The sequence below is a fragment of the Bufo bufo genome, chromosome 5 (genome assembly GCF_905171765.1).
Source record: "Bufo bufo chromosome 5, aBufBuf1.1, whole genome shotgun sequence".
NCBI lineage: Eukaryota > Metazoa > Chordata > Amphibia > Anura > Bufonidae > Bufo > Bufo bufo.
Genome location: NC_053393.1, coordinates 240,054,399 through 240,075,296, shown reverse-complemented (window position 1 = coordinate 240,075,296; position 20,898 = coordinate 240,054,399). Strand labels below are relative to the sequence as shown.

The 20,898-nt window shown below is 45.9% G+C and overlaps 1 protein-coding gene across 2 annotated transcripts in view; it reads right to left on the bottom strand.

Moving 5' to 3' along the window:
* The window catches only part of LOC121001119 (cytochrome P450 2C42-like), a 35,778-nt gene extending 21,302 nt beyond the window's left edge, over positions 1 to 14,476 (bottom strand). The window contains exons 1-4 of one of the 2 annotated variants that reach the window (XM_040432052.1): positions 14,227 to 14,476; positions 9,366 to 9,528; positions 9,133 to 9,282; positions 8,865 to 9,025 (exon numbers count right to left, since the gene is read on the bottom strand). In XM_040432052.1, the coding sequence (XP_040287986.1) occupies positions 8,865 to 9,025; positions 9,133 to 9,282; positions 9,366 to 9,528; positions 14,227 to 14,403 (651 nt within the window). In that variant the 5' untranslated portion in view covers positions 14,404 to 14,476. The remainder of the gene's footprint in view (positions 1 to 8,864; positions 9,026 to 9,132; positions 9,283 to 9,365; positions 9,529 to 14,226) is intronic. The other variant, XM_040432051.1, reaches the window with a different exon arrangement.
* Between the last annotated feature and the right edge of the window lie 6,422 nt (positions 14,477 to 20,898).

Here is a 20,898-nt window from a genome sequence, read left to right as displayed (position 1 = left end):
AGCCGTTTTTGTGCTACAGGGTTAAATTTCAGTGTAGCTGTATAGTATCTTAGTTTCAGTCTTACAGTGAACGTCATGTTGCTCTTCTGATGGCTATGTATAGCCCTTATCTCTGAATTCCTGGCAGCTCATAAATGCTTATTATAAGGGATACCACCCCTCGTGCCCGCTTGACGTCAACTACGTCGAGCTCACGAAACGCGGTATGGTCACTGGCTACCAAGACATGACGTTACACCCTCCCAGAGGAGCATGTAAGGTCAGCTTGGTACAGTTTACACAGACACCTCGTGTCTACGTGGGCACAGAGAGTCAACAAGCTGAGAGAGCCTTTTCACTGCCACAGTGAAACAGCACTTTCTAAGCCCGGGTATATTGCCACCAGCTTCTCGTTTTATATAAGCCCAGTCCGCTAACGGGATTATACAGGGTGAGAAACCAACCCGTGGTAGCTAATAACTACGCTGAAACATGGACGTGGGGATTCGTGATCGAGATACAAGACAGCACAAGATTAAATTATATATTTAATTGCCTTAAGGGCACACTAGATAACACACTATACAAAAATAATATATACAGTGGTCTGAGGTTATGAATACATGTAGTATGGTACAAACAGGATTACACAGAGTACAACTCAGTTACCGGGTAGATAAATGTTCCTTTGGGTTATGATTAGTCCTTTGCTGTATTCACATGGAGGGCAGTGATGTCAGCTGGTTGCAGGTCCCTCTAAACACATGGCATGATGTGACCCTCCTTCAGAGAAAAGATACGCCCGCTTGCTGGCACAAGCCTTTTAAACTGTAGTCGGCCCCTCCTCTGGGAAGGGTCCACTCCCCCTCTTCTGGGCTGGCATTAAATGACCCACAAAACCCTTTAGGGTTCATAGCTCCAGACCAGAACATCACAGAGGGATGGGTCTGGGACCAACAGATCGCATGGGTTCCGGCTACAAGTAGAGTCCAAGCATGGTACCGTTATTTAGTGTCTGTGGGGAGATATGTATATCTCCCTTCCCTGGCATCCCACCACCAAACCATGACCACAGACCTGTTCGTCGTGGCCACAGGGACACAAATATGTATCTGGTTTGCGCCTGTGATGGCCAGGCGATTCATAATTTCTTATAAATCGCTGGTTCCAGGCTGTCTGCTAGATTTCATTGAACTGGGGAATGGCTTAGACCCCCTGCAGGGACGCTTTTCCTGTTTGATTGGCTGGGTTCCTGGCTGACTGAAGGACATGTGAATTTGTAAACAAGTGGCTTGCTTGAAGACAGGACCCCTGTGGAGCTCACTACCACTGCTACCTTTCAGCAAATAGTGGGTGTGGCGAAACCAACCTCGCCACTGGGTTTTGGAGGGGCCTGGCTGCTGGCCTCTTGCCTCAGGATTATGGCCCATACTAACTTTTAAACCCCTGAACCTATTCAAGTGAATTTTGGATAGGTTTGTCCCCAGGTTATATTGGTAAATTGATGTAAGTTATATGTATGGACAATGTAAACTCACAAAGTTGTAACAATTTATAATAAGTATAGCTTGTCAGCTTGGGAGATAGTTGAGTGGATAGACAGAGGGGAGGAATATGCTGGGTGTGTTTCTATTGTCCCATTGTGCCATTGTCCCATTGTGTGTTTAAATGGTGATGTCTGTCCTGTTGTTCCCACATGTGTATTGGTGATTTCCCTTTGTCTTGAGAGATAATTGAATTGCTCCTCGGGTGTCTCCAGGGCAGAGAGGAGGAAACCATGATGCATTGTGGGGATGTATTGTCTCTGCATATCTGTCCTGTGTCCCAGTCTTCCTTCTGGTCCCCTAGGGGCGTGTACACCAGATGGGCTTGGTTGTTTTATACCTCCTTGTGGGCGGACCTGTATTTGCAACTACTGTAATAAAAACCAGGCTGGGTGTGCCAGACCTCAGACCACTGCTTGACCCTCAACACGGAGCCTTGTCTCGTTATTGGGGGGATTTACTGTATGCTGTTAGAGACTGATTGCCAGGAGTGTAAGCTGATTCCTGTTCGTCTGCTAGCAGCTATTCGTGAGGTCCCAGTTTGGAGTGCTATTTTGTATCCAGTTCGGGAGTTTGGTGTTCTGCAGTAGCTGTGCCTGTCTCTCAGAAAGGGGCCTATCGCCTAAACGGATTTTAACCCCTTGTCTGCTGAAACGGTCCGTTACATTGGTGGCAAGCAGCGGGATCATTCCTACAGCCAGAAGGACAGCTACAGGAGACACCATTTCTTTGGATTTTACAACTTAAGGGCAACGCATGTCTCTGTACAGCGACCCTAAAAGCACCAGGATGGAACCAGCAGTGGAGTACAGATACTCTGTTGAGGAATTTGACCATATGATGTGGTTGCGGCTGAACTTCTTCGGACCCAATCCAGCTGAGAAATTCGTGAAGTTTGTGAGGAGTCTAGTGTTCAAGACCCTACTATACCGGGCAGAAGGTGACGGTCAGCTGCCACGTTGGGTGGACCTCCATCGGAAGTTACAGTTGCGGGACAGAGAGAGCTCAGTCTCCTCTCCCCAGCGGCAGAGTCTCCAGCAGGGAATTGGGAGCCCAGTCTCCATTCCCTAGCGGCAGTGTGAATTGCAGGGAATTGGGAGCCCAGTCTCCATTCCCCAGCGGCAGGCTGAGTTACAGGGGGCAGAGGTAGTTGTTCCTGCCCCCCAGCAGCAGAGTGATATGCCGGGAAGGCAGTGTGAAGTGCAGGGAGAGGAGAGCAGCGTCCTCCCTCCCCAGCGGCAGGCTGAGTTACAGGGGGCAGAGGTAGTTGTTCCTGCCCCCCAGCAGCAGGGTGATATGCTGGGAAGGCAGTGTGAAATGCAGGGAGAGGAGAGCAGCGTCCTCCCTCCCCAACGGCAGGCTGAGTTACAGGGGGCAGAGGTAGTTGTCCCTGCCCCCCAGCAGCAGCATGATTTTTTGGGAATTGGGAGCCCAGTCTCCATTCCCCAGCGGCCGAGTGATGTACAGGGAATTGGGAGCCCAGTCTCCATTCCCCAGCGGCCGAGTGATGTGCCGGGAATTGGGAGCCCAGTCTCCATTCCCCAGCGGCAGGCGGAGTTACAGGGGGCAGAGACAGTCGGTCCTGTCCCCCAGCGGCAGAGTGTCCAGCAGGGAATAGAGAGCCCAGTCTCCTTTCCCCAGCAGCAGGACACTGTATTGGGAGCGGAGACGGTCGGTCGCCCTCCCCAGCGGCAGGAAGTATGTATGGGAGAGGAGCTCGTTACCCCCTCTCCCCAGCGGCAGCTTAACGCACCAGGGGGAGACAGTAAGCCCCACAACAGTGCAGATGGGACCGTGGTCTCTGCACTTACAGCACAGGTGGTAGAGACAGTCGGTCTCCCCCTCCAACAACCAGGCTCCAACCAGGCTTCTTCCATGGTAACGCTGGCAACCGGGCAGAGTACCGCTGATACCTGCCCACAAAGCAACCTCCACTCCAAGCCAGGGAGCAACAAAGAGACCGGGAGTACCAGCTACCAACACAACCTTGGTGGACTCACTGGACAGAGACAGGCTACCAAATTCAACAGGTCCAGTATTGGGTTGTGGGTGGACTGCCAGACTAACTCAGGTACTGACCATGAGGTCAGGTACCTGGTTAGCCTTCCCTGGGAGGGGGAGATGTGTGGCGAAACCAACCTCGCTACTGGGTTTTGGAGGGGCCTGGCTGCTGGCCTCTTGCCTCAGGATTATGGCCCATACTAACTTTTAAACCCCTGAACCTATTCAAGTGAATTTTGGATAGGTTTGTCCCCAGGTTATACTGGTTAAATTGATGTAAGTTATATGTATGGACAATGTAAACTCACAAAGTTGTAACAATTTATAATAAGTATAGCTTGTCAGCTTGGGAGATAGTTGAGTGGATAGACAGAGGGGAGGAATATGCTGGGTGTGTTTCTATTGTCCCATTGTGCCATTGTCCCATTGTGTGTTTAAATGGTGATGTCTGTCCTGTTGTTCCCACATGTGTATTGGTGATTTCCCTTTGTCTTGAGAGATAATTGCATTGCTCCTCGGGTGTCTCCAGGGCAGAGAGGAGGAAACCATGATGCATTGTGGGGATGTATTGTCTCTGCATATCTGTCCTGTGTCCCAGTCTTCCTTCTGGTCCCCTAGGGGCGTGTACACCAGATGGGCTTGGTTGTTTTATACCTCCCTGTGGGCGGACCTGTATTTGCAACAACTGTAATAAAAACCAGGCTGGGTGTGCCAGACCTCAGACCACTGCTTGACCCTCAACACGGAGCCTTGTCTCGTTATTGGGGGGATTTACTGTATGCTGTTAGAGACTGATTGCCAGGAGTGTAAGCTGATTCCTGTTCGTCTGCTAGCAGCTATTCGTGAGGTCCAAGTTTGGAGTGCTATTTTGTATCCAGTTCGGGAGTTTGGTGTTCTGCAGTAGCTGTGCCTGTCTCTCAGAAAGGGGCCTATCGCCTAAACGGATTTTAACCCCTTGTCTGCTGAAACGGTCCGTTACAGTGGGTGTGGGGACATGGCTGACAGTAAATATTAACCCATATTCCTCACACTCATTATAGCTAAATTCTTATTAAACTGCAGAACAGCAACATGATACAACTCTGTGTAAAACTGAAACTAAGATACTCTACAAGTAGGCTGAAATTTAAAGGGGTTTTGCCATCACAGACAATGGGGGCATATTGCTAGAATATGCCCCCATTGATATATGCGGGTCCCTCCTCTGGGACCCACACCTACACGGAGAACGGAGCCGGGAAGGTAGTGGAGGGCCCACTGCGCATGCGCAGCCGCACTCAATTCATTTCTATGGGGCCGCCGAAAATAGCTGAGTGCTGCCTCGGCTATTTCCGTCGGCCCCATAGAAATCAACGGGAGCGGGGGCCGTGCATGCGCGGTGCGCTCCCATTCACTTATATGGGAGCAGCGGGGAGTAGTGCTTGATGGTAGTTTCCAGCCCCGCTCCATTCTCGTTGTAGGTGCGGGTCCCAGAGGTAGGACCCGCACCTATCAGACAATAGAGGCATATCCTAGCATTATGCCCCCATTGTCTGTCATGGGAATACCCCTTTAACCCTATAGCACAAAAACTTTTTCTTTTTTTTTTTAATAGACCAATTGAGAAAAGTATTCAGCCCAAAATGAGAAAAAGGCAATAACAAAAATGGCCCCTGAAGGTGTTCATAACCTTTAAAGAGAAGAGTATCTCAGTGAGGACTGGGGAAGGTGCTTTGAGATTAATTGAGCTTGTGAAAGAATGTTATGAGTGTAAGAGCCAGGGGCATAGCTATAGGGGGTGCAGAGGTAGCAGTCGCTACCGGGCCCAGGAGCCTGGGGGCCCAAAGACCCTTGCAGTGCATAAGAAGACACTGGTATTATAGAAAGTGCATGCTGATCAAGTTACACCTCTGGCTGGAGGGAAGGGGTAAGGTCAAAAATTCATTATGGGGAGGGGGGAGGCTAGTGTGCCATTTAAATTTTTGCCTCAGGCAGCAGAAACGCTATGTGCTTCCCTGGCCACAAAGCACTGAGGGAAGGGTGGCCCAAGCTGAACTCTTGCATCGGGGCCCATGAGCCTTTAGCTACGCCCCTTGTAAAAGCTCATGGTTAAAGAGGACCTGTAACCACAAAATGCAGTGTAATCTACAGGCAACAGGAGAAGCTGAAAATATTTATATATGTTTTTGTGGGAAAAGATTCAGTAAAATTTGTAATTTATACATACAGTACAGACCAAAAGTTTGGACACACCTTCTCTTTTAAAGAGTTTTCTTTATTTTCATGACTATGAAAATTGTAGATTCACACTGAAGGCATCAAAACTATGAATTAACACATGTGGAATTATATACATAACAAACAAGTGTGAAACAACTGAAAATATGTCATATTCTAGGTTCTTCAAAGTAGCCACCTTTTGCTTTGATTACTGCTTTGCACACTCTTGGCATTCTCTTGATAAGCTTCAAGAGGTAGTCCCCTGAAATGGTTTTCACTTCACAGGTGTGCCCTGTCAGGTTTAATAAGTGGGATTTCTTGCCTTATAAATGGGGTTGGGACCATCAGTTGCGTTGAGGAGAAGTCAGGTGGATACACAGCTGATAGTCCTACTGAATAGACTGTTAGAATGTGTATTATGGCAAGAAAAAAGCAGCTAAGTAAAGAAAAACGAGTGGCCATCATTACTTTAAGAAATGAAGGTCAGTCAGCCGAAAAATTGGGAAAACTTTGAAAGTAAGGGCTATTTGACCATGAAGGAGAGTGATGGGGTGCTGCGCCAGATGACCTGGCCTCCACAGTCACCAGACCTGAACCCAATCGAGATGGTTTGGGGTGAGCTGGACCGCAGAGTGAAGGCAAAAGGGCCAACAAGTGCTAAGCATCTCTGGGAACTCCTTCAAGACTGTTGGAAGACCATTTCAGGGGACTACCTCTTGAAGCTCATCAAGAGAATGCCAAGAGTTTGCAAAGCAGTAATCAAAGCAAAAGGTGGCTACTTTGAAGAACCTAGAATATGACATATTTTCAGTTGTTTCACACTTGTTTGTTATGTATATAATTCCACATGTGTTAATTCATAGTTTTGATGCCTTCATAGTCATGAAAATAAAGAAAACTCTTTGAATGAGAAGGTGTGTCCAAACTTTTGGTCTGTACTGTATATTTCGGTTTTTCCTAACGTAAGACCACCCCTGTGAACATCTCTCAATCTGCTCAGCTCCTCTATAACATGATGCCTGCAGATTGCCTTTCACTTTATCATAATACTTTTAAATGTATTATGGAGGAGTCTCACTATCCTGGATCCCTGCCTTTTAATGGCTTGATATACAATCAATAGAAGACATTTTGAACCTGTGAGTGCCTTACTGTTTATTTCCTTTTACAATTGCCATTTTTAAATATGTACCAAATTTATCAAACATGGGACATTTAATAAATTTGGCACATGTTAGGTCAACACAGCCTGAAAACACTTAAAAATTACACTCATGATAAACTTACCCTATTATTCATAACCTATTTGAGCCTATTAGTTATTCTGGAGAAGTGACTGTCTGTTAGAGAGCAATAAGATTTACTCAAACATGGGAACTGGTGGTTCATTTGATTTAGCATTTTCACAATAAACTCATACTATGATAGAGCCACACGTAAACTTATCCTAAAGCCCTGCGGCCAGGGGCAGACTGGGAACTTAAAGTGGCCCTGGAAAAAATGCTAAAAGTGGCCTTGTTCTGTAGTTGGGTCCAAATAGATGGAATAACTCAAACAAATGTCCATTAGGACTAACTTATACCTATTATCCTACACCTCCTAGATCCTAAAACATAACCTTTAATAGTTGATCTTTAATATCATCTATAATAATTTATTAAAATGATCAGCGGTCACTCAGTCTTATATTATACTAGTACTAGCCTCCTGCCTATGATATCTATCTGGAGTGAGACTAATTGGCTTAACTGGCTGCGCGCTGCCAGTATTGGTATAAGCACAATGTGATATGTCTTCCTATATAAATAGGCTAGGTGACCTCACTGCTTAAAAACTAAATGTCCACACTGCCCCCCGACATGTTTCGCCGTGCTCCGGCGTCTTCAGGGGTTTGGGCAGAGTGTGAACGTATACTGGCTCGGCTGGATTATATCACTTCCGTTTGTGATGTCATAGATTGTGGGCTGGCTTAGGAGGGTGCATACGTCCGTCTCCCAGTGGCTGATAGGCCACTTGTCAGCTGATGTCTACGCCCCCTCCAACTTTAACCCTTACTTGATATGCGCCGTGCTGTGTCATCAAATTGCGCGGCGCATGTCTGGTAAACATAGACTTTGGGATACTGCACGCTGGCTTATCTTTGACCCATTTTACTGCGCATGTCCTCTGACTTGGTCGCCGCCGCATCTACTTGGTATACTCCATCTACGCATGCACCAATACTTAGTTATCGGACTTACGTCCCAGGGCTCAATGCGTCCTGTTGCGCATGTCAGAGCACTTAGCTTTCGGCGCTCTCCACGTGTGGACATTTAGTTTTTAAGCAGTGAGGTCACCTAGCCTATTTATATAGGAAGACATATCACATTGTGCTTATACCAATACTGGCAGCGCGCAGCCAGTTAAGCCAATTAGTCTCACTCCAGATAGATATCATAGGCAGGAGGCTAGTACTAGTATAATATAAGACTGAGTGACCGCTGATCATTTTAATAAATTATTATAGATGATATTAAAGATCAACTATTAAAGGTTATGTTTTAGGATCTAGGAGGTGTAGGATAATAGGTGTAAGTTAGTCCTAATGGACATTTGTTTGAGTTATTGAATAAAACACCACATCCTAACACCATAAGGGAAATATAGCGATTTTGCAGCAAATAGATGGAAGACAGGGCCAGCAATACCATATTGTGGCACATTATACCATCCCAACAGAGCCAAATATCAGTCCTTCACAAAATACTGCCAGCAACATAAAATACATCCTAAAAAAACATCCAATGGCCGGCCATGAGGAGGGTTCAGACGGCCCCCTGGGCATCGGCCCACCGGGAAATTTCCCTGTAAGGTCTATGGCCACTCCGCCCCTGCCTGCGGCTCTGCAGCTGTACAGCCTAAAGCTTCATTCACACGTCAGTGTTTTGGTCAGTGATTTCAATCAGTGATTGTGAACCAAAACCAGGGAAAGATCTGAACCTGTTCTGTGGTTTTCGCTCAAAATCACTGACTGAACACTGATGTGTGAATGAGGCATAATGCATTCAGCTCTGCTAGTGCAAAGTCACAAGCTACCATAATGTGCACTAGACATACTAGCATTCATTGTGCTACTCAGAATTGTATTGATGTATTACTAACCTGAGCCCATGGTGAGGTAATCATTTGGAAAGTCTCCTTCATAAGAACAAGCATATCTAAAAAATCCTTATCTTCATAATCATAACGCTCTTCAAAAACGATGGAGCAGACAACATTGGACACAGCCAAACTGAATAACAAGGTGGGATCAAAGAATGTTCCTATTGAAGTGTGAAATGAGTCAAATGAAATACATACATGAAGTGCAACAAAACAAATTGCTGTGCAAAGCTGGTATAAAATAAATAGCTTAAAGAATTTGCAATACCAGTTCTCCTCTGCAACTCTTGTCCTAAACACTGTGCTTCCTGCTGTACCCGTTCTTCCAAACTTCTTTTTCCCATTCCAAAATTTCTTAAAGTACTTAAGGTGAATCTTCTCATTTGTTTCCACCTCTCGCCATTAGTGAAGATCAACCCTGTATCATAAAAAGATTGTATACATACAGTACTGTACTTTTCATTTGATAATATACAATTTTCTAGTATTAAATAGGCTTACCATGATCTTTGAAAACCATCTCTGGAATGGCAAGTCTTGGTCGGTCACTGAATACTTCACCTTTCTCCTGGAAAGCTTCTCTTACCACATCATAGCCATTCAATATCACCATCTTCTTAGGCCCTAAATATGCCATGGAGACCGGTCCATACTTCAATCCAAGCTATAAAAAAAATATTGGGGGAATTGGGTCAGCACAACCTGTATGTGGTGCACATCACTATGGCGAAATACATATACAAACGAAAAATACAAATGTGATAGCACTCTACATCCAGCAATTTGCCTCCATGCTGGATGAGGCATTGGTGTACATTTTGGCCAAAGCGTAGTAAGCCACTCACCGCGTCAAGGTCGCCTCTATTTGAGTGGTCCCTAACTCTAGTTCCTACCTGTTCATGGCCCATGACAGCCACACAAAATCCAGGGAATGCAGGTCAGCGTGCACGCCAAGCACACTCTGCTTTTAACCCCGTCCGGTGCCATTACAGCTTTCATCGGATCCAGGGATGCAAGTACCAACATGCACGCTGAGCCCACCATATACTTCTCCTGGAGCCAAATGACTACTGGTAGGTTCTATATATTAATAGAGTAATGAGCGAGCACTCATACACTTGGCAACCAAATTGACATGTGCAGAAAATATTTATTATATCCCCATAAAATACAAGTAATAAAATTTATAAGAACAATGTAGCAATAATATACAACATTACAATCACATATATTGTGGTAGATATGATCAACACTATATTCATATCACTCAATAGTGTCGATAAGTTCAATAATATATATCACACCAAGAAACTTCGACCACTGAGGAAGGGAGAGTGAATCTACCCGTAACGCGTATGGTGAAACAAGTGATGTACCTGCATTGAAAAGCCTCCGATAATACTGTATGGCCATACAGAAGAAAATCTCTACAGTAAAGGATTAACTATTCTTATCGTCGAAAGCTGCACCAAAGGAAATTGCGGAACAGAGTGGCAACTCCCGCGATCTTTGGAACTCCCGCGAAATTTAAACCAGCTTGCTGTATGGAGCGACTGAATAAACCGGCAAATATTTAAAGCTCCATTGAAGCAATAGGGAGACAGCAGACGCTAAACGGTAAGCCAAATATCGATTTAAAGTCTTCAATCCAAAGCTCATATCGACCATAAAAGGATCAGCTATAAGAGACTTTTCACATTATCAGGATTCCTGTGGACACTTTATGAACATGTTGCGCTCCCAGTGAATACACCTACAACATTTTCAGTGACATTCAGTTTCCCAAATTGGGATAGAGCGCTAGAAGATAATACCCCCTCTTTCCCAAATAACAGCATATACTTGAAGTTTCTTGGTGTGATATATATTATTGAACTTATCGACACTATTGAGTGATATGAATATAGTGTTGATCATATCTACCACAATATATGTGATTGTAATGTTGTATATTATTGCTACATTGTTCTTATAAATTTTATTACTTGTATTTTATGGGGATATAATAAATATTTTCTGCACATGTCAATTTGGTTGCCAAGTGTATGGGTGCTCGCTCATTACTCTATTACTACATTTGCCTTTAAGAGAGGGTGGGGTGATTCCCTCTATATGAGCTTGCAGCACCATACCTTAACTACTTGCTAGTGAGCCACCACAACCTACCACTAGGTTCTATATATGCAGACTCAGTTTTATACTGACTTTAAAACCAGCCTCAAGGACAGATTAACTGGTCAGGTGTGCAATGACTCCAAGGAGATCGCCATGCCTCCAATATATACTGCAAAGAAATATTTTGGGGGAATTGGGTCAGCACAACCTGTATGTGGTGCACATCACTATGGCGAAATACATATACAAACGAAAAATACAAATGTGATAGCACTCTACATCCAGCAATTTGCCTCCATGCTGGATGAGGCATTGGTGTACATTTTGGCCAAAGCGTAGTAAGCCACTCACCGCGTCAAGGTCGCCTCTATTTGAGTGGTCCCTAACTCTAGTTCCTACCTGTTCATGGGCCATGACAGCCACACAAAATCCAGGGAATGCAGGTCAGCGTGCACGCCAAGCACACTCTGCTTTTAACCATGGAGGCAAATTGCTGGATGTAGAGTGCTATCACATTTGTATTTTTCGTTTGTATATGTATTTCGCCATAGTGATGTGCACCACATACAGGTTGTGCTGACCCAATTCCCCCAAAATTTTTCTTTGCAGTATATATTGGAGGCGTGGCGATCTCCTTGGAGTCATTGCACACCTGACCAGTCAATCTGTCCTGGAGGCTGGTTTTAAAGTCAGTATAAAACTGAGTCTGCATATATAGAACCTACCAGTAGTCATTTGGCTCCAGGAGAAGTATATGGTGGGCTCAGCGTGCATGTTGGTACTTGCATCCCTGGATCCGATGAAAGCTGTAATGGCACCGGACGGGGTTAAAAGCAGAGTGTGCTAGGCGTGCACGCTGACCTGCATTCCCTGGATTTTGTGTGGCTGTCATGGCCCATGAACAGGTAGGAACTAGAGTTAGGGACCACTCAAATAGAGGCGACCTTGACGCGGTGAGTGGCTTACTACGCTTTGGCCAAAATGTACACCAATGCCTCATCCAGTATGGAGGCAAATTGCTGGATGTAGAGTGCTATCACATTTGTATTTTTCGTTTATAAAAAAAATATGACTGTTAGTTGCCATAAATTTATCCATATGAGCTTATACTATCACAAACTAACACACATTCAAAAGGGGGACTCAGGACTACAATCAGTATCCAGTTAGGACTTGCTAGGAGTAAATCTCCGTAAGTTGTAAAAACCTGCCCACAGCAAGACCAAATACTAAAAAACTATGTACAAATATTCGGAGCAGACACATTGGTATCAAGAGAACATTTTTTTGTTTTTAGAGCTTATACGAAAAAAAACTAAGTTAATCAATAAAAATACTAAATTACATCAGTCAATCTCAAATAGGCACTGCATATCAGAGAAATATTTCTTTCTCCCATAATAAAATGTCATAAAATTAATCTGTACATAATGTTGTACCTAAAATCACATGGTAAAAGGTGGACATTCACATGTCACTAGGGGAACAAGTGAACCCGAAATTTCACCTTCGCCTCTCTCCCTGCCTACTTGTACGACTGCTCAAAGTGGCAGACCAGGGAAAAGCAGAGGGGGGGGGGGGGGAATAACGACAAGAAGGCACACAAATACTGAGGAAAAACCAAGAACCAAAGTACTCAGATTAAAATGTACAACATTTGAGGAGAAAAATGTAATTATTGCATTCTACTAATTTTGGCCTAAAATATTTTTTGCAGCTGCATAATTAATACAATTGAAAAAAGACACAAGTCCATCAGTTGGGCTTCATTAAGATGTTCAAGTGTTTTCTTCTGCAGCTTTCAGTTTCAGTATATTGGCAGACTAGCAAGCTCTCTGTTTCACACTAAATACGTCAGGCAACTTCCCTGATGGCTGGATCTGTAACCCTTATCTCTGTAACCCTAACTAATAAACACTCAGTTAAGCTGCAGTTCTATGAAACTGATAAGCAATTCAGCTACAATGAGTGTTTATGAGCTGTTAGGCCCCTTTCACACGGGTGAGAATTCCGTGCGGGTGCAATGCGTGAGGTGAACGCATTACACCCGCACTGAATCCGGACCCATTCACTTCAATGGGGCTGTTCAGATGAGCGGTGATTTTCACGCATCACTTGTGCGTTGCGTGAAAATCACAGCATGTTCTATATTCTGCATTTTTCACCAACGCAGGCCCCATAGAAATTAATGGGTCTGCGTGAAAATCGCGAACATCTGCAAGCAAGTGCGGATGTGGTGTGTGATTTTCACGCATGGTTGCTAGGAGATGATGTAAGTAAATTGATAAAAGTCAATTTACTGTATTATTTTCCCTTATAACATGGTTATAAGGGAAAATAATAGCATTCTTAATACAGAATGCTTACTAAAATGTGGCTTTAGGGGTTAAAAAAAATAAAATAACTCACCTCATCCTGTTGTTCGCAAAGCTGGCATGTCTTCTTTTTTCTTCTTTCAGGACCTGCCAAAGGACCTTTGATTACATAAACCACGTGGTGAGCGCGGTGACGTCAGCGCAGGTCCTGCTGAATGAAGATAGAAGATTTCTATCTTCATTCAGCAGGACCTGCGCTGACATCACCGCGCGATTACGTCATCAAATACTTAGAAATTTTTGGGGGAAAACCCCTTTAAGGTGTATGTCAGGTTTATCAAATGTGGCTTTTTTAAACCACAAAGTTGCAAACTTACAGTACTCCAGTACGGGAGTTGAAAAAAAACTGAAGTAATGTCTGTAGACAAATGTTTTATGAATGATGCACCAAATTTATTAAATAAAATGGACTCGAGCAAAATTGACTTATAAAATCCCCTCATGACCCCAAATATACCCCAAAGTATCCAACTGTATATTGTAGAATATCTTCGGGATTCTACGGGGAAGACAAGAATGTACTTTTCACATGTCTTCAGCAGGTTTACAGTATGTCTGTGCTTACATGATTAATTCTGTACAATATTAGAAATAAGTAAAGAAACTATAACATTATTTGTTAAGCTACAAGTAAAACCTGTAAAGCTGCAAAAAATACTGAAGACAGAACCTTTCCAGCTTTTGGATTTTCCTATGGTGCAGTATCACCCCTCCCCCTTAACACAATTGCATAAGCTTTTTTTTTTTTTTTTTTACAATTTTATATAATTTTTCATACAAGTACAGTTTGTCAATCTCCTTCAAACATTAAAGCTGAATGTTGAATTTGTTTTCTGCAAGTCCTTAAAAAACACACATTTCTTCAAACTGACCTGAACAAACTCTTCTACAATGTTCTTGAAATCTATTTGCAGAATATTCCCCAAGAGAGGTAGAGGAGTAGGTCCTGGGGGAAACTTGGGTTGTTGTCCTTTTGTTCTGACCCACATGATTACCAGGAACGAAAGCACAAAAACCAATAATAGTGTCCCAAACCCAGAAAGCTCCATATCTGCTGGTTTAGCTGGGATTCCAGCTCTAGGAAACAGAAAGGCTCTCTGTAATATGTGTGCAGTAAACAGTGGGACGTTTCCGTGTCAGTCCTTTTGTCAGTTTTGGCCACACCTTCCTGCATGAATGGGAGAAACCCCTTCCTCCATGTAGCAGCTCCTGGATGATCGCACTGAACATGAGATCAAAAGTCTTTCAGAACTTGAGAAGAAACACCTTAGAAAAACAAGAAATAGAATTGGAAAGAGCTGCATCATAAAGTCAGTGTGTAGTGAGCACAAGATCAGGGAGAAGATGCAGCCTGTCACTTAAGGCTTGTTCAGACAACCGTATGTGTTTGACAGTCCACAAATTACGGCTCTGCAAAACACGGACACCAACCATGTGCATTCCGCCCCGGCCAGCCCTATGATAGAAATGCCAATTTGCAGACAAGAATAGGACATGCTCTATCATTTTTTTTAATGAATGTGTCCACATTCATTCCGCAAAATTGTGGAACGGATGTGGACACATAAATACGGTCAACTAAATAAGCCCTTAAGATATATTTACATGAGGCTTTAAAACATTTGTTGAGTTTTTGCCATGATTTTTGTCAAAATGCAATAAGTGCATAAGTATGCATTCGATAAGAGTCTGTTTAAGGCTCCATTCACACGACTGTAAAAACTGTGGATCAACAAAGATACTAGCCATGTGCATACTGCCTCACAGTGCGGACCCATTGAGTTCAATGGGTCTAAGATCTAAAAGATGCAACAAAGAATAGGGCATGTCTCATCTTTTGCAGTGTGCCCGCATGGACCCAGAAACACAGAATGGAGCCATACTACGCAAAACTGCTGACAGGCCTAGGCTGGGAAGAGCAGGACAAGTTTACCTTTTACAGATCTCTCCCTGCTATTATAGATTAGTGAGTGCGAACCCACGGTGCCAAATAACTGGTTTGAATTTGGGCTAAACCCTAAAGGCGTTATTCCAGTGCTCCCCTGGTATTTATCCTTTAAGCCCTGTACAGGGATCTGGCCTTCATTGCAAGGAAGCAACTGGACCGCTACCTCCAGGGATAATCTCGGTGTAGTTGGTAGCTGACCGACAGGGTTCAGGGACTTTGGTGGCACCAAAAGCTCAAGATACAGAAACCACACCCAAAACACAGGTATAATTGAACAGTCAGTAATGGGTCAATGCAGGTTTCTGAGATCCAGACAAGACAACTGAAGTGTAGATGGTGGGACACACAGGGTAAACAGGCAGGCTGTTGTATGACTTCCATTGCTATTTTTTACTCAATTATCTTTTATACATTTTGTATGAATTGTCAATAAAGCATTGGTTGGTATATATTTACTTTCCTGTGCAATATTTTTTTGGTGGTTAGTTTAATAGGGGAACTGTGATTACTCAAGGTGTCACGAACTATGGATCCGATCGCTCCGGATCCCACAGCTCTGACGTAGTGGTCTGTGACGGAGTCTGCGCACACACAGAGACCTCACGTGACAGGGGTATTACCATTCGGCTAACACCCCCCCACTACACTTCGGTAACTGCCACCACGTGGGTTCCCGGTCCACGAGCCGACTATCCGGGTCATTCACTATCACACAGATCAGTGGATGAACCGGATATCACTTACTGACCAACCGCAGTCAATCACCCCCAGCTACAATTCCTAAATGCAATTTAACTAACTACCTGGTAACGTCTCTTCAAAGGCAAGGTACGTTGTTCAGCAGCTTAGAATATGGAAGACTTGGCCACTTAGATTTTATAATCTTTAATAAGAGGTAAAAAGCAGTGCATACAAGTCTAATGAAAATGACTATAAATCTACAGAATAATAATAACAATATAAATAATCACGACAGTTCAAATGAAAGGGAAAAAGGTGAAAGAATACTTAGTTTCTCTGGAGGCTTTCAGATGGTCGTTCATATGTCCTTTTTGAATCCTTGCAAACCGCGTTCAGTATGTATCAGGGGAGACCCTCAAAGTTCTTCTGAACAGGGATATGCCGTCAATGTCCAATTAAGTGTATGGTGATGTTCCATGGGTCTCTCGCCTCTGTCCTTGTGCACAGATTTTTATGAACTCTGCCATGGGCAGGAGACTTACTCCTGTCAGCCAATGGCAGCAGAGTGACTGTGAAGCCTAGGGATTGGCCTCCAAGGGTTTTATGACCCCCATCAAAGTTCAGTTCCTACAATGAGGATTATACTTAAGCCTGTATCTCCCTGATACATCGGCATATTTTTATACAGAATACATATTTGCGATCCTTATTTATTTACATACAGAATAAGACCACACACGGTAATGCTGGGACCTGTAGTTCTTCTACCACCCATAGGTGAGCTACAGAATCACATCCTCTGGTCATATTTGATACCCAATTAACCACAATACTCTGTAGAGCCTGGATCTGGTGTCAGAAAGGGCATAAGTTGATTCATAACTGAAATATGAAAGTGGACTGGTTTTATGCCCAGAGCTAATTAAGGGCTATTAGCTCTCCTCAAACCAGACCTGGAAATTAATGACGTCACGCTCCAGCCAGGCTTGACAGCGAGCTGATCTTTATCTTATAGGACAAGATGAGCTGGGCCTGGTATAGCCTTTATGACCTTTTATAGCCGGCCTCACAGAGTAGTGGTAATAAAAGTGTCCATCTATATCATACTTGACCCAGGCTTCAGGAAGATGAGAGTTCACTGTTCTTTTACATAGGCCAGAAGCATACAAAATGGCTACCCAGAGGAATTATGTATGTATGCCGGCACACCTCCCTCTTTTAAAAGGTTGCCTGGGGAAATGGCCACAAGCCTATTCTACAGCAACCCAGCCGTCTCCGGCCGATTCTCCCTGCCGCGACAACCCGTCGGCATTTCCATGTAAACTACCTTTTCTGTGCTGCACGGTGAAGTTGTACTGCTGCAAAATCAGGCTCCATCTCAGCATTTTCGCATTGTCTCCTGCGAGACGTGCCAACCAGCTGAGGGGATTGTGATCGGTGATCACTGTGAAATTGCGTCCATACAGGTAGTGTTGTAGCTTTTGCAGGGACCACACAATAGCTAAACACTCCTTCTCTATTGTGGAGTAGCTGGTCTCCCTGGCCAGTAACTTACGGCTCAGGTATAGTACAGGATGCTCCTCCCCGGCCTGGTTCACCTGACTCAGGACTGCACCCAGACCAAAGGCGGAAGCATCCGTGTGGACCACAAACTTCCGAGTGAAATCTGGGGCCTGAAGCACAGGAGAACTGGCTAGTGCATCCTTCAGGGCCTGGAAGCCTTGCTCGCATTCCGGCGTCCATGACACCATCCTGGGCAGCTTCTTCTTGGTCAAGTCTGTCAGAGGCTTGGCCAGGGTGCTATAGTTCGGGATGAACTTCCTATAGTACCCGGCCGTTCCCAAGAAAGACATGACCTGTTTCTTGGTGAGGGGTGTTGGCCATCTCGTAATGGCTTCCACCTTCTCTATTTCAGGCCTCAGTGTGCCTCCTCCTACTCTGTGGCCTAAGTAAGTGACCTCATTCATGCCCAGCTGGCACTTGCTAGGCTTAACAGTTAGTCCAGCCGCAGCAAGTTTGTCCAGTACTTGCGACAGGTGCACCAGGTGCTCCTTCCACGTGGGGCTATACACGGCAATGTCGTCTAAATAGGCGACAGCACATTCTTCTAGTCCTTCCAGCAAGTCATTCACAAGCCTTTGAAAGGTGGCTGGCGCATTCTTCATCCCAAACGGCATTACAGTAAATTCGTGTAAGCCGAAAGGGGTGATGAAGGCCGACTTCTCCTGAGCCTCCGAGGTCAGGGGAATCTGCCAATACCCCCTGCTCAGGTCCATGATTGTCAGGTAGCTGGCTCCTGCCAACTTATCTAACAGTTCATCAATCCTGGGCATGGGGTAAGCATCCGAGGTTGTGATGGCATTCAGTTTCCGATAATCCACACAGAACCTGGTTGTCTGATCTTTCTTCGGGACCAGAACCACCGGTGAGGCCCAAGCGCTGTGGGATTTCTGAATGACCCCGAGCTGCTTCATCTCCTCTATCTCCCTCCTGAGGTCTGCCTGGACCTCCATTGAGACGCGGTAGGCGGACTGCTTTGTGGGAGCATGTGTACCTGTGTCCACATGATGGACTGCAAGGTGTGTTCTCCCGGGTTTCCCTGTAAAAGTGTCACGGTGAGCCGTCAACACTTCTAAGAGCTGAGATCTCTGCTGGGACGAGAGTTGAGGGTTGAGGGTTAAGTCCACCTCCAACTCTCGAGTGTCAGCTAGCAGATCTAGTAGGGGTTCGGCCCTTCCCATGCAGCTTGCAGTTTGTTTTGCCGCATCGGCAGCAGGACATAGACCTTCTGCCCCTCCTGGTAGATTCTCTCTCGGGCAGTGCGGTTTTACCACTGCTTCTGTTTGCTTTGGGCCTGCACCATATTCTCCTGTACCAGACCTACAAGCGACTCCATTTTGTCTCGGAACCTGAGGACATAGTCCACTACAGAGACTTCCGTTCCGGCAACCTTGCCTTCCCAAGACTCTCTGATTAGGTCTAGGGGACCTCTTACTCGTCGCCCATACAGGAGTTCAAAGGGCGAAAACCCGGTTGACTCCTGGGGAACCTCTCTGTAGGCAAATAGCAGGTGAGGTAGATATCGTTCCCAGTCCATCCCTTGCGCCTCCACGAACGTCTTCAGCATCTGCTTCAACGTCCCGTTGAAGCGCTCACAGAGGCCGTTTGTTTGTGGGTGGTAAGGGCTGGCTACGATATGGTTCACCTGTATTTTCCTACAGAGCCCCTGCATTAGTTCAGACATGAACTGAGGTCCTTGGTCGCTGAGAAGCTCAGCTGGGAACCCCACTCTCGTGAAGATCCCCAGCAGGGCGTCCGCAACCCTGTCAGCCCTAATGGAGGATAACGCCACTGCTTCCGGGTAGCGCGTCGCGTAATCCACCAGGGTTAATATGAACCGTTTACCCGAACTGCTGGGGATGGCCAGTGGACCAATGATGTCCACGGCCACCCTCCTGAAGGGTTCATCAATTATCGGTAAGGGATTCAATGGAGCTCGGTGACGGTCTCCTGCTTTGCCAACTCGCTGACAGGTGTCGCAGGACCTGCAGTACTTGGCGACATCTGCCCCGAGGCCAGGCCAGAAAAAATTCTGCATCACCCGGGACTTTGTTTTGGTTACTCCCAGGTGACCAGCTAAGGGGATCTCATGAGCCACTTGCAGTAATTGTTCCCTGAACTGCACAGGTACAATAAGCTGCCTCTTGAGTGGCCCCACCCTACTGTCACTGTGGGAGATGTCCTCCTTATACAGTTTCCCATTGTCCCAACACACTCGGTATTTGTCTCCCTCAGTGGGAGGGCTGGCAGCTAACCCTCTTAGCTGCTCCAAGGTAGGGTCATCTCGCAGGGCCTGCTCAAAGGCGGCACTACAAGTCCCAGCCAGCTGTCCTGTGGCGAACAGGGACAGTGGCTGAGGCTCTGACGCGGTTAAGTCCACGGGGTCCGAACCAGTGGAAGGGGACACTTCCACTTGCTCTTCCCCAATGGAGCGTTCCGCTGCGGCTTTTGCAGCCCTGCGAGTGACGGGCAACACAGGCACAATAATGTCATCACATTTAACATTTGCACAACTTGAATCAGTTAAACACATGTCCGCTACCTGTGTACATACACCCGCCATCCCCTCTACATCTCCTGTCGTAGGAGAACTGCTCCCACACACCCCACCTCCCACCTCCCGCGGTCCATCCCCAAGGTTTTCTGATGTTACGCAAACATCCTTGCACAGTACCTCGGTATGTTTAGGGACCTCCATAGGGACGGGTGAGTCCTGTGTGCTTCCAGGGGGCACGTAGCACGAGACCAATCGTCCTAGGTCAGTGCCTAATAAAACATTTGTGGGGATCTCCGCAGAGACTCCCACCTCCCTTACTCCACTCCCAGCCCCCCAATCAAGGAAAACACGAGCTAGGGGAACATTAGGGCTCACCCCCCCAACTCCCGTGATGGTGAGGCTTTTGCCGGGAATAAGGTCTGCGTCATCCACTAGTTCAGGCCGAACTAGTGTGACTTCGGCTCCTGTATCGCGGAAGCCTGTGGTGCACCGGTTGCCCACAGTAACCGACTGTAGGTTGTCTGCGGTGTGTCTTGCAGCTCCATTCACCAACAGCACAGATGATGGGTTGCGGGCAAGCTTGCCAGGGGGTGCTGTCTTCTTCTCCGGGCACGAGTGGCTGAGGTGTCCTGGCTTGCCGCACGCATAGCACTTGCGCACATCTGTCGGTGCTGGCTTGACTCCTTCGGGTCTTTGTGCAGGCCTGTGAAAGGGTCGCTGGACCGGAACCGACAAAGCTGGCCGGGAGGAAGAAGCAGATGAAGAGGTTCCTCCCAGGCGGGACAGAGTGTCTTTGAATGCCCTAGTGCTGGGCATGGCGACGTATTCATCGGCTAGCTCGGCCGCCTCTCGCGCACT